The sequence below is a fragment of the Leucoraja erinacea genome, chromosome 1, assembly GCF_028641065.1.
Source record: "Leucoraja erinacea ecotype New England chromosome 1, Leri_hhj_1, whole genome shotgun sequence".
Classification (NCBI taxonomy): domain Eukaryota; kingdom Metazoa; phylum Chordata; class Chondrichthyes; order Rajiformes; family Rajidae; genus Leucoraja; species Leucoraja erinaceus.
This window is the reverse complement of record NC_073377.1, coordinates 9258075-9272492: the sequence shown is the minus strand read 5'-3', so window position 1 is coordinate 9272492 and position 14418 is coordinate 9258075. Positions and strand designations below refer to the sequence as shown.

General features: G+C 48.9%; 2 protein-coding genes across 3 annotated transcripts in view; one reads left to right on the top strand and one right to left on the bottom strand.

Annotated features, from left to right (window-relative positions):
- The window catches only part of polr1a (RNA polymerase I subunit A), a 154916-nt gene extending 151559 nt beyond the window's left edge, over nucleotides 1–3357 (bottom strand). Inside the window, 1 exon segment of the mRNA XM_055649274.1 lies at nucleotides 3172–3357. Within this exon segment, the coding sequence (XP_055505249.1) occupies nucleotides 3172–3248 (77 nt within the window). The 5' untranslated portion in view covers nucleotides 3249–3357.
- Nucleotides 3358–3445: 88 nt separating this feature from the next.
- ptcd3 (pentatricopeptide repeat domain 3) overlaps nucleotides 3446–14418 on the top strand; it is a 354967-nt gene continuing 343994 nt past the window's right edge. For both annotated transcript variants that reach the window (XM_055649765.1, XM_055649683.1), the window contains exons 1-5: nucleotides 3446–3678; nucleotides 9036–9088; nucleotides 9220–9259; nucleotides 10761–10806; nucleotides 10916–10984. In XM_055649765.1, coding sequence (XP_055505740.1) covers nucleotides 3446–3678; nucleotides 9036–9088; nucleotides 9220–9259; nucleotides 10761–10806; nucleotides 10916–10984 — 441 coding nt within the window. The remainder of the gene's footprint in view (nucleotides 3679–9035; nucleotides 9089–9219; nucleotides 9260–10760; nucleotides 10807–10915; nucleotides 10985–14418) is intronic.

The window sequence follows — 14418 nt, the reverse complement described above, 5'->3', positions numbered from 1 at the left end:
CCAGAGGATTGTCGGCTGCCCTCTCCTTACCTTGGAGGACTTACACAGTTCCCGCTGCACCAAAAAATCCCAGAATATCATAAAGGACATCTCCCACCCCGGACACTCCCTGTTTGAACTGTTGCCGTCAGGCAGACGGTACAGATCCACAAGGACAAGGACAAATAGACTAAAAAACAGTTTTTACCCCACTGCTATAAAAGCACTAAATGTGGCCGCCAAGGAACGCAGGGGCGATACAGACTAAGGGACTGTGGTAACGGTGAAATCGACAGAAGGATGGAGGGTTGGGTGTGTATGCGTGCTTTGTCTGTGATTTTTATTTATTTGCTTATCTTTATTATTTTACCGTGGATGTTTCGTTAGCTTTAGAAATGTTTGAATGCTGCACTGACTGGCTGACATTTTAAATTTCGTTGTACATGGCCCATGTTACAATGACAATAAAGAAACTATTCTATTCTATTCTATTCTATGGTGAGACATGTCCTATCCTCCCCAGTTTCAGGAAGGAAGACAGCATTGTTGGAGATAACACATGCACATCAAAACACGGTACATCTCAATATACGCTCAGCAGCAGTAGAGTTGATGCCTTCCAGCTCCAGAGACTCGGATTCGATCCTAACTATGTGTGCTGTCAGACAATAGACAATAGGTGCAGTAGTAGGCCATTCGGCCCTTCGAGCCAGCACCACCATTCAATGTGATCGTGGCTGATCATCCCCAATCAGTACCCCATTCCCACCTTCTACCCATATCCCCTGACTCCGCTATTTTTAAGAGCCCTATCTAGCTCTCTCTTGAAAGCATCCAGAAAACCTGCCTCCACCAGCCTCTGAGGCAGAGAATTCCACAGACACACCACTCTCTGTGAGAAAAAGTGTTTCCTAGTCTCCGTTCTAAATGGCTTACTCCTTATTCTTAAACTGTGGCCCTGGTTCTAGACTCCCCCAACATCGGGAACACGTTTCCTGCCTATAGCGTTTCCAAACCCTTAACAATCTTATATGTTTCAATGAGATTCCCTCTCATCCTAAAGTGTACAAGCCCAGCTGCTCCATTCTCTCAGCATATGACAGTCCTGCCATCCCGGGAATTAACCTTGTAAACCTACGTTGCACTCCCTCAATAGCAAGAATGTCCTTCCTCAAATTAGGGGACCAAAATTGCACACAATACTCCATGTGTGGTCTCACTAGGGCTCTGTGCAACTACAGAAGGACCTCTTTGCTCCTATATTTGATTCCACTTGTTATAAAGACCAACATGCCATTCGCTTTCTTCACTGCCTGCTGTACCTGCATGCTTACTTTCGTAGACTGATGTACAAGGACCCCCAAATCCCGTTGTACTTCCCCTTTTCCCAACTTGACGCTATTTAGATAGTAATCTGCCTTCCTGTTTTTGCTACCAAAGTGGATAACCTCACATTTATCCGCATTAAACTTCATCAGTCATGCAACTGCCCACTCCCCCAACCTGTTCAAGTCATCCTGTATTCTCATAGCATCCTCCTCACAGTACATACTGCCACCAGCTTGGTGTCATCTGCAAATTTGCTAATGTTATTTTGAATCCCTTCATCCAAATCATTGATGTATATTGTAAATAGCTGCGGTCCCAGCACCGAGCCTTGCGGTGTGGAATTTGTACATCCTCCCTGTGACAATGTGGGTTTCCTCCAGGTGCTCCGACTTTCTCTCACATTCCAAAGACATGCAGGTTTGTCGGTTGACACAAAATACTAGTAACTCATGGATCAGGCAAGCAGTCTGGAGAGAGGTGATGGGTGACGTTTCGGATTAAGCCCCTACTTTCCCACTCCCCTGTCTCTCAGTCCAAAGAAGGGTCTCGACTTGAAACGTCACTTATTTCTTATCTCCAGAGATGCCGCCTGCCCCGCTGAGTTACTCCAGCACTTTGTGTTTATCTTCGGTATAAACCAGCATCTGCGGTTCCGTCTCCGTCTGCGCTGAGGCCTATTCGCAGAGCTGGCGGCCTCCAACTGGGACCGACCTCGAGGCTCCGGAGGCAGATCCAGGACTCACCATCGCGAAGCTGGCCAACTGGGGCTGTGGTGGCTCTGCGGCGATGGCCCGACTTCGGAACCTCGGAGGCTTTAGCCGCGGGCCCAGTGGACAACAACATCGGGAGCTCGCAGGTCACAGGTTGGTGACCGATTCTCCGGAGCTCCCGCAACAGCTTCGTCCGCTGGACTGGAGGGTGGCAGCTTCGTCCACCCCGGGCCACGCAGTTTGAACCGGCCTGTTCGTGGAGCTCGGATTCGGCTGCGGGACTTACCATCACCCGGCGGGCGGCCCAACACCGAAAGTCTGGATCGCCTCAATACAGAGGGAGAACAAGGAAGGAGGAGATAAAGACTTTAAGATTTTTGCCTTCCATCACAGTGAGGAGGTGCCTGGTAGACTCACTGTGGTGGATGTTAAACTGTGTTCATTGTGTGTTCTGTTATTTTATTTATTTTTTGTTATGACTGCAGGGTACGTAATTTCGTTCAAACTGGAGACAGTTTGAATAACAATAAAGGATACTTGACTTGACTTCCTTCATAAGTTTGTAGGTTAATTAGCTTTGGTAAACATTGTAAAATTGTCCCTAGTGTGTTAGTGTGAGTAAGATAGTGCTAGTGTACGAGGTGATTGCTGGTCTGCGCTGACTCGGTGGGCTGAAGGGCCTGTTTCCGTACTTTATCTCTGAACCAAGCTATATTTGATGAGTGTGGGAAGGAACTGCAGATTTTGGTTTACACTGAAGATAAGACACAAAATGCTGGAGTAACTCAAGAGAGTCAAGAGTGTTTTATTGTCGTATGTCCCAGGTAGAATAATGAAAATGTTAGTTGCTGCAGCACAACAGAATATGTAAACATAGTTAGTACACTGTAAATAATATGATAAACGAGAGAGAGAGAGAGAAAAAAAAGTTCAGTGTGCATATTTACACTCTACTCTGGAGAGAAGGAATAGGTGACGTTTTGGGTCTCGTTCTATCTCCCTTCTCTCTCCAGAGCTGAGTTATCTAGTTTGTGTGTATCTACATTAGATGCCCTCAGTCAGAGTGCTGCCCCTGCAGCGGGTCTGTGACGGGCGGTGAGAGCCCACGGGCAGCAGAGGCCGCGTTACCTTCACCTTCACCAGCCGCTCTTACCTGATCTCCTCCTCCGAATACACGCTGAACGAAATACTTTCCAAGCGCCGCCAAGGGATTTCTTTCCCAATAAACATTTTGCTGCCTGTCCTTGTGGTTTTTAAAGCGGCGTTAAAATCGTATCAGCATCTTCACCAGCGACGGCGCTCACATGGGGAGGGAGGGAGGGAGGGATCTGGGCAACTGGGGGTGGGATGAGGCCCACGCTAAAAATAATATCTTGCTGCAACAATTAAGAACAAAATATCTCTATGGAAGACAAGAATATCATGGGATGTTGCAGTGGATTCTCCTTGATGTTTTAAACTTTATTTATTTGGTCAATGCTTGGCCTCTCCCACAAGGCAATGCGCGGCGACACAAGATGGCGGCGCCCTGTGTGCGCGTGTGTCGGCAGTTGGTTGGGAGAAGCGGGACATCGGCATCGGCGGCTGCAGCTGCCACCGGGCGGTTGGAGAGAGGCAGCAACGGCAACGGCAACAATAACACCAAGGCCAAGGCGCACCGGTGAGGTCCGGCGGGAGGGAGGGTGGGGGAGAGAAGGAATGTCGGGCGGGCGAGCGACTGTGTGTCGGCGTTAAAGGGCGTTTTGTCTTCTGGGCCTTGACAGTTGAACGTTGGGGTTTGGAGTGCGGCGGGGGCGAGGGTTCGGAACGCGGCGGGGGCGAGGGTTCGGAACGAGGCGGGGGCGCGGGTTCGGGAACGCGGGGGGGGGGCGGGTTCGGGAACGCGGCGGGGGCGCGGGTTCGGGAACGCGGCGGGGGCGCGGGTTCGGGAACGCGGCGGGGGCGCGGGTTCGGGAACGCGGCGGGGGTTCGGGTTCGGGAACGCGGCGGGGGCGAGGGTTCGGGAACGCGGCGGGGGCGAGGGTTCGGGAACGCGGCGGGGGCGAGGGTTCGGAACGCGGCGGGGGCGAGGGTTCGGGAACGCGGCGGGGGCGAGGGTTCGGGAACGCGGGGGGGGGCGAGGGTTCGGGAACGCGGCGGGGGCGAGGGTTCGGGAACGCGGCGGGGGTTCGGGTTCGGGAACGCGGCGGGGGCGAGGGTTCGGGAACGCGGCGGGGGCGAGGGTTCGGAACGCGGCGGGGGCGAGGGTTCGTTCGAACGCGGCGGGGGCGAGGGTTCGGGAACGCGGGGGGGGGCGAGGGTTCGGGAACGCGGCGGGGGGCGAGGGTTCGGGAACGCGGGGGGGGGGGCGAGGGTTCGGGAACGCGGCGGGGGTTCGGAACGCGGTGGGGGGCGAGGGTTCGGGAACGCGGCGGGGGCGAGGGTTCGGAACGCGGCGGGGGTTCGGGTTCGGGAACGCGGCGGGGGTTCGGGTTCGGGAACGCGGCGGGGGCGAGGGTTCGGGAACGCGGCGGGGGTTCGGGTTCGGGAACGCGGCGGGGGCGAGGGTTCGGGAACGCGGCGGGGGTTCGGGTTCGGGAACGCGGCGGGGGTTCGGGTTCGGGAACGCGGCGGGGGCGAGGGTTCGGGAACGCGGCGGGGGTTCGGGTTCGGAACGCGGCGGGGGTTCGGGTTCGGGAACGCGGCGGGGGTTCGGGTTCGGGAACGCGGCGGGGGCGAGGGTTCGGGAACGCGGCGGGGGCGAGGGTTCGGGAACGCGGCGGGGGCGAGGGTTCGGGAACGCGGCGGGGGCGAGGGTTCGGGAACGCGGCGGGGGCGAGGGTTCGGGAACGCGGCGGGGTTTGGAACGCGGCGGGGGCGAGGGTTCGGGAACGCGGCGGGGTTTGGAACGCGGCGGGGGCGAGGGTTCGGGAACGCGGCGGGGGCGAGGGTTCGGAACGCGGCGGGGGCGAGGGTTCGGGCGCCGCTTCTGCAAAGCCCATAATGGGGAGACGGAGCACAGGAAGGAGATTGCGAGCCTGGTGTGGAAACAACAACCTTCCTCTCAATGTCAGCAAGACAAAGGTGATAGTGATCGACTTCCGCGGTACGCGTGCCCCAGTTTGCATTGAGGGCGCCAAAAAGTAGAGATGGTCTAATGGGGTAAATATCACCCAACAACTTCTCCTGGACCACCCGTATTGAAGCAACCACCAAGAAACACAGAAACATAGAAATTAAGTGCAGGAGTAGGCCATTCGGCCCTTCGAGCCTGCACCGCCATTCAATATGATCATGGCTGATCATCCAACTCAGTATCCTGTACCTGCCTTCTCTCCATACCCCTTGATCCATTTAACCACAAGGGCCACATCTAACTCCCTCTTAAATATAGCCAATGAACTGGCCTCAACTACCTTCTGTGGCAGAGAATTCCAGAGATTCACCGCTCTCTGTGTGAAAAATGTTTTCCTCATCTCAGTCCTAAAAGATTTCCCCCTTATCCTTAAACTGTGACCCCTTGTTCTGGACTTCCCCAACATTGGCAACAATTTTCCTGCATCTAGCCTGTCCAACCCCTTAAGAATGTTGTAAGTTTCTATAAGATCCCCCCTCAATCTTGTAAATTCTAGCGAGTACAAACCAAGTCTATCCAGTCTTTCTTCATATGAAAGTCCTGACATCCCAAGAATCAGTCTGGCGAACCTTCTCTGTACGTTCTCTGTATGGCAAGAATGTCCTTCCTCAGTTTAGGAGACGAAAACTGTACGCAATACTCCAGGTGTGGTCTCACCAAGACCCTGTACAACTGCAGTAGAACCTCCCTGCTCCTATACTCAAATCCGTTTGCTATGAATGCTAACATACCATTCGCCTTCTTCACTGCCTGCTGCACCTGTATGCCTCCTTTTAATGACTGGTGTACCATGACACCCAGGTCTCGTTGCATCTCCCCCTTTCCTAATCGGCCACCATTCAGATAAGTCTACTTTCCTGTTTTTGCCACCAAAGTGGATAACCTCACATTTATCCACATTATACTGCCTCTGCCATGCATTTGCCCACTCACCCAGCCTATCCAAGACCTTGCAGCCTCCTAGCATCCTCCACACAGCTAACACTGCCCCCCCCAGCTTTGTGTCATCTGCAAATTTGGAGATGTTGCACTCAATTCCCTCGTCCAAATAATTAATATATAGCTGGGGTCCCAGCACTGAGCCTTGCAGTACCCCACTAGTCACTGCCTGCCATTATGAAAAGGACCCGTTTACTCTTACTCTTTGCTTCCTGTCTGCCAGCCAGTTCTCTATCCACATCAATACTGAACCCCCAATACCGTGTGCTTTAAGTTTGTATACTAATCTCTTATGTGGAACCTTGTCGAAAGCCTTCTGAAAGTCCAGATATAACACATCCACTGGTTCTCCCTTATCCACTACACTAGTTACATCCTCGAAAAATTCTATAAGATTCGTCAGACATGATTTACCTTTCATAAATCCATGCTGACTTTGTCCAATGATTTCACCACTTTCCAAATGTGCTGCTATCCCATCTTTAATAACTGATTCTAGCAGTTTCCCCACTACCGACGTTAGACTAACTGGTCTGTAATTCCCCGTTTTCTCTCTCCCTCCCTTTTTAAAAAAGTGGGGTTACATTAGCTACCCTCCGATCCTCAGGAACTACTCCAGAATCTAAAGAGTTTTGAAAAATTCTCACTAATGCATCCACTATTTCTGGGGCTACTTCCTTAAGTACTCTGGGATGCAGCCTATTCGGTGGCCCCCCCAACCGCTGGACTATCCTTGATCTGACTTTGAAGATAGACACAAAATGCTGCAGAGAAGGAATGGGTGACGTTTGGGGATGAGACCCTTCTTCAGCTTATTCAGAGAAAAGGGAAATGAGAGATATAGATGAAAATGTGGAGACATAAAGTACAATGAATGAGAGATATGCAAAAAAGTAACGGATAAAAAAAAACAGGCCATTGTTAACTGTCTTTGGGTGAAAACGTAAAGCTAATGTGACTTGAGTGGGGGAGGGATAGGTGGGCTGAGCGAAGGTGTTCCGCGAAATGATCGCCCAGTCTGCGTTTGGTCTCGCCGATTAATAGGAGTCCACATCTTGAACAACGGATACAGTAGATGAGACGAGTAGGGGAAATCGAGGACATAGGTTCAAGGTGAACGGAAAAATAGGAGTCTGGGGGGTATCTTTTTCACACAAAGGGTGGTGGGTGTATGGAACAAGCTGCCAGAGGAGGTACTTGAGGCTGGGACTATCCCATCATTTAAGAAAAAGTTAGACAGGTACATAGATTGGACAGGTCTCAGCGATCGTTTCGGTGAACACCTCGGCTAAGTCCATCTTAACCTATGTGATCTCCCAGTGGCTCAGCACTTCAACTCTCCCTCCCATTCCCAATCTGACCTTTCTGTCGTAGGCTCCTCCATTGTCAGTCAGGCCCAATGCAAATTGGAGGAACAGCACCTCGTATTTTGCTTGGGTAGTTTACACCCCAGCGGTATGATCATTGACTGCTCTAACTTAAAATACCCATTGTTCCCTCCCTCTCTACAATACAATACAATACACAATACAATACAATACAATTTATTTGTTGTTTGGACCCCGTTGAGGTCCAAACGAAAATGTCATTTCTGCAGTCATACATACAAAACGAAAAAGACCCAAGACACAACACAATTTACACAAACATCCTTCACAGCGCATCTTCTCGCTGTGAAGGAAGGCAAAAAAAAAAACATATCTCTCCCCTGCACTCCCCTCTCCCCCCCATGTCAGAGTCAAAGACAGAGTCAAAGCCCCCAGAGGGCGATGTTAAATGTCCCACAGCCATTAAAGTCACACCGGGTGATGCAAGGCCAAGCACCGGGTCTTGGTGTTGGAGCCCCGGCGGGCACACACAAAGTCCCGCGGAAAATCCAAGCCGTGCGGAGCAGGGATGTAAGGCCCCGCTCCAGGTAATCTTCAACCCCGCAACTCGGGCAGGAGAAGTCGCCGTTGCGGAAGCCCCGAAAAGCGGTCTCCAACCAGGGATCCACGGGCTCCCGGTATTTCAGTCCACAGACCTGCGGTAGGAGCTTCCGAAACTCCGGGGTCGGGCCACAGCAGTGCTCCACCACAGCTCCACCCGCTCCGGACTCGGCCAGCTCCGTGAAGGTGAGTCGTCCGCAGCTCCGCGACTGGAGCCCCAGGTCGTTCCTGCCAGAGGCCGCTCCACGTAGCAGCCCCAACGACAACAGAGACTCGACAAAGAAAAGGTCGGGTCTCCCGTGCAGGGGAAAGAATTTAGAGTTTCCCCCACCCCCCCGCCCCCCACATACATACCCCGACAAAAAATAATTAAAAACTACATTTAAAACGAAACAGAAAATAATTTAAAAAAAACAGACGGACTGTTCCCGGACTATAAAATTATTATTATTATTATTTATCCCCTCCCCCTTTCCAGTTCTCCCATCAGTCTTTCTGTCTCCATCTACATTCTATGTCAGTCCCACCTCTTTCCCCCCCCCCCCACATCAGCCTGCAGAATAATCTCGGCCCGAAACTTCCCCCCTTCCTTCTCTCCAGAGATGCTGCCTGTCCCGCTGAGTTACTCCAGTATTTTGTATCTACCATGGATAGGGTAGGTATGGGGGAATATGGACCAAACGCAGGCAAGTGGGACTAGTGTAGCTGGGACATTGTTGGCCGGTGTGGGCAAGTTGGCCCGCATGGCCTGTTTCCACACTGTATCACTCTGAGGTTGGAGGAGGTACAAGTCGATCTGACTTTGCTGGCTTAACCTTGCACTAACAGTTATACCTTATCATGTACCTATGCACAGTAAATGGCAAAATTGTAATCATGTTTTGTCTTTCTGCTGACCGGGTAGTGCACGACAAAAGCTTTCCACTGTACCTTGCTACACGTGGCAAACTAAACTAAAACGGTCACAAGGATTCTTGGAGCAGGGATTTCATGGTAACAAATCCAAAACTAATTTTACTAATTATTGCTTGACAGGTATTATTCCACGAGTCCTTTACTCTGCCAGTGTGTTGCGTTGAAACAGACAGGTAACTTGCTTTTATTGTTTCCAGTAGTGTTGATAGGGGGTCCCAGTCGCTTGGACTGATCCATTAATTTCTGATCCATGCCATCTAAGGCAGAATCTCATTGGACATTCACTCTCCTTTCTACTTTTAAGATTCTGCAGAAGAAATTGTCATTCCAAGAAAGAAAACTTGGTAAGTGTTTTCATTTAATTGCATAACTTTAGGCTCGTAATTGTGATGAGAGGATAATTGGAATATCGAACAGAACAGGCCCTTCGGCCCGCAATGCCCATGCCGATCAAAATGCCAAGATAAACAAATCTCCTCTGCCTGCACATGGTCCCTACCTCTCCATTACTTGCATATCCATGTGCCTATCGAAAGCCTCCTAAATGCCACCTCAATGCAACTCTGCTGTTTATCCACCACCACCCCTGGCTTCGGGTTGCAGCCACCCTCTACCCTCTGTGTAAACAAAAAACACATGTTTTGCGTACATTCGTTCAACTTTTCCACCTCCATGGGAACAAGGTTCTGACTGTCTACCCTATCTATCTATGCCTCTTATAATTCTATTAAGCTCCCCTCAACTTCCTGGCATTCCAGAGAAAACAATCCTATGTGTCCAACCTCTCCTTGTAGCTAATACCACCTAATCTAGGCGTCATTCTGGTAAACCTCTTTTGCACCCACTCCAACCATGCACATCCTCTGTAATATAATGACCAGAACTGCAAATATCTCACTAAAATATACAAAGATTACTTTTTAAGTTCGGTGGTGGAGGAAGAATGTCCCCCAAGGTTGGAAAACTGGAACCAGTGGTTATATTCTATGGTTAAAGTATGAGCCATTTTCAAAAGTTCTTGAGTGATAAGAGTAGAATTAGGCCATTCGGTCCATCAAGTCTACTCTGCCATCCAACCATGGTTGATCTATCTTTCCCTCTTTACCACATCCTCTTGCCTACTCCCTATAATCCCTGACACAACTGCACTGGGAAGTAATATCTTGACAGAAAGGTTTGAGAGTCTTTGGAATCCCACGACTGGCAGTTTATTCAAAGTGGTTCAATAACGTCATGAGTGCTAAAGATATGAAAGGAATGTTAGGAACAATCGAAGAAGGTACAGTTCAATCCGGAGATCAAACATGACCTGATCTCATGGAGGTGCTGTCAAATCCCCTCGATCTCACCCTGCTTCCTCCGAGGGCCTGAAACGTTGCCTATCCATGTCCACCAGAGATGCTGCCTAACCCACTGAGTTATTGCTTTGTTTGTAACTCAATATCTCCAGTTCCTCGTTTCTCCTCCTGGTTGATATGGCTAGTTGGTGTTTGGCAGAGATGATTCTGAATTTCTCCCTTCATTGTTGACACCAAAATCTTGGTTTTGACACTTGTGTAGGGAGCAGATCTTGAGCCACAACATGATGTGGTAAATTCTGAGTGATTCCAGGGGCATCTGTAATGACAATTAGTTTGACCTGACCACCTAAGATTGTATTATAGGAATAATGTGCACTTTTACCTCATTTAAATATTTAAGTGGTTAGAATATCTAATGGATGCTTCAGTGATCATTCTGGTACAGTGATTTTGATGTAAAGAGGGAGCTACTATGCTGCTGAAGACATGAAATTGTAAATGTTAATTTAAATAGTTCATAACACCATTATGTTGTGTCTTGTAGGGACAAGCTAGCAGTCCTTCATGCTCTTGCAGCTACAGTGAACAGAGTGGGTATTATTCATCTTTATTATCTGCAGGGATATGGGGAATGGGGGCGCAGCTTTCCCGTGGCACATGTAAAATATTAATTTTTTTTTTTTTGCTTTTATGTCTCAGGACCCCACATCCGCACATTACAGGTTTCAAGATGACCCGTACCTTATACCCAGGACATCACCCGAGTTTGTAAGTCTGCCACCTTGACGGACTTTGTATATTCCGTTTGAGCTATTTTCCTTGCCTGCTTCAGTCACATAGTGGAATTTAACAAGGCAGAAGTCATGTGAAAGATGAATCTTGTGCTTGATCCATCTTTTTCTCCCTCTTGTGCCAGCGTCAGGCTACCTATCAATTGACAATAGGTGCAAGAGTAGGCCATTCGGCCCTTTGAGCCAGCGCCGCCATTCAATATGATCATGGCTGATCATCCCCAATCAATACCCCGTTTCCTGCGTTCTCCCCATATCCCCTGACTCCGCTCTCTTTAAGAGCCCTATCTAGCTCTGTCTTGAAAGTATCCAGAGATCCGACCTCCATCGTACTCGGAGGCAGAGAATTCCACAGACTCACAACTGTCTGTGTGAAAAAGTGTTTCCTCATCTCCGTTCTAAATGGCTTGCCCCTTCTGGACTCCCCCAACATCGGGAACATGTTTCCTGCCTCTGGCATGACCAAACCCTTAACAATCTTATATGTTTCAATAAGATTCCCTTTCATCCTTCTAAACTCCAGAGTATACAAGCCCAACCACTCCTTTCTCTCAGCATATGACAGTCCCGCCATCCCGGGAATTAACCTTGTAAACCTACGCTGCACTCCCTCAATAGCAACAATGTCCGTCCTCAAATTAGGGGACCAAAACTGCACACAATACTCCAGTTGTGGTCTCACTAGGGCCCTATGCAACTGCAGAAGGACCTCTTTGCTTCTATACTCAACTCCTCTTGTTATGCAGGCCAACATGCCATTTGCTTTCTTCACTGCCTGCTGTACCTGCATGCTTACTTTCATTGACTGATGAACAAGGCCCCCACATCACGTTGTACTTCCCCTTTTCCCAACTTGACACCATTTAGATAATAATCTGCCTTCCTGTTTTTGTTACCAAAGTGCCTAACCTCACATTTATCCACATTAAACTGCATCTGCCCTCTCACCCAACATGTCCAAGTCACCCTGTATTCTCATAGCATCCTCCTCACAGTTCACACAGCCGGTTCTCTGGATACTTTCAAGAGAGAGCTAGATAGTGTTCTTAAAGATAACGGAGTCAGGGGATATGGAGAGAAGGCAGGAACGGAGTACTGATTAGGGATGATCAGCTATGATCGCATTGAATGGCGGTGCTGGCTCGAAGGGCCGAATGGCCTACTCCTGCATCTATTGTCTATTGTCACCCAGCTTTGTGTCGTCTGCAAATTTCTAATGTTACTTTGAATCCCTCCATCTAAATCGTTGATGTATATTATAAATAGCTGCAATCCCAGCATCTAGCCTTGCGGTATTTTTTTTTTACCTTGCTTGAGTTACCTGCCTTCTCTCCATAACCCCTGATCCCTTTAGCCACAAGGGCCACATCTAACCCCCTCTTAAATATAGCCAATGAACTGGCCTCAACTACCTTCTGTGGCAGAGAATTCCACAGATTCACCACTCTCTTGTGTGAAAAATGTTTTTCTCATCTCGGTCCTAAAAGATTTCCCCCCTTATCCTTAAACTGTGACCCCTTGTTCTGGACTTCCCCAACATCGGGAACAATCTTCCTGCATGTTAATAAGCAAGTACCAGTTTTTGCCATATTTCTGTTGAATCCACAGTACAACAATTGATAAGAAGCAGGAAAGATATAGGTGGACATTGGTGGAACAACATACTTGCAAATTATCTGGCATCACGTGACACACAAATGCCGGAGCAGTCCACTGTTGCAAACCTATACAGAGGATCATGGGAGATCTTGGAGGAAAGCCAGCTGAATACTTTTATTACCATAGAGTCTGGTTGGTTTTGATGGACTGTTAATTACCTATCGCATCATCATTATAGCCCAAGCATATAAAGTGCGATTCTCTGAGGGACTCCCCCACCTCATTTCATCTCTGCAAAAGAGATACAAAGTGCTGGAGTAACTCAGCAGATCAGGCAGCCTTTTTGGAGAAAATGGATCGGTGACGTTTTGGGTCGGGACCATTTTTTAGACTGCAGTAGGAGAATTGCACCTATTTCTCCCCTGTCCATTTGAGTACCATTTTGGTCGCCACCAGGAAGGATAAGATTAAGCTAGAGAGATTGCAGAAAGGTTTCACATGAATATTGCCTGGACTGTCGGACATAAGTGGTATGGGAAGATTGGATAAGGTGGGTTTGTTTTCCTTGGAGCGACAGAGGCTAAGCGGTAATTTTATCGTGTTGGATGAAATTATGAGGGACGTATAATGTAGTCATCGTCTTTTTTCCAGTGTAGGGAAGCTTAATTAAATGTGAGTGGGGAAAGTTTTAAAAGAGACCTGAGGGGCAGGTTTTCATATAGAATGGCAACCATCATATATGGAACAAGTGGCCCGAGGAATGGTGCAGGCAGGTGCAATTGCAATGTTTAAAGAACATTCGGACAGCTGCATGGACAGAAAAGGTTTCATAGAAACATAGAAATTAGGTGCAGGAGTAGGCCATTCGGCCCTTCGAGCCTGCACCGCCATTCAATATGATCATGGCTGATCATCCAACTCAGTATCCCGCACCTGCCTTTTCTCCATACCCTCTGATCCCCTTAGCCACAAGGGCCACATCTAACTCCCTCTTAAATATAGCCAATTAAATGGCCTCGACTACCCTCTGTGGCAGAGAGTTCCAGAGATTCACCACTCTCTGTGTGAAAAAAGTTCTTCTCATCTCAGTTTTAAAGGATTTCCCCCTTATCCTTAAGCTGTGACCCCTTCTCCTGGACTTCCCCAACATCGGGAGCAATCTTCCTGCATCTAGCCTGTCCAACCCCTTAAGAATTTTGTAAGTTTCTATAAAATCCCCTCTCAGTCTCCTAAATTCTAGAGAGTATAAACCAAGTCTATCCAGTCTTTCTTCATAAGACAGTCCTGACATCCCAGGAATCAGTCTGGTGAACCTTCTCTGCACTCCCTCTATGGCAAGAATGTCCTTCCTCAGATTTGGAGACCAAAACTGTACGCAATACTCCAGGTGTGGTCTCACCAAGACCCTGTACAACTGCAGTAGAACCTCCCTGCTCCTATACTCAAAGCCTTTTGCAATGTTTCGTGGATCAAAGGCAGGGAAATGGGATTAGTACAGGTTGGTCATCATGGATGGTTTGTACCAAAGGGTCTGTTTCCATGCTGTATAAACCTGTGAAACCATACGTGTTCTAGACGTTCAGCACAGTGAATGCTCAAAAAAGGTTCGATGAGGTACAGTATGGGGGAAATGCGTGGAATGGGCAGCTTGCTGAATGGTTTCACGTGTCATAATACATGCCTGACTCGGAACTAAAAAATGTTTAATTATCATTTCATTAACCTCTGAAACCATTCTTAGCCATAGTCATGCAGTATGGGAACAGGCCTTTTGGCCCAACCTGTCCATGCAGATCAACGTGCTTTATCTAC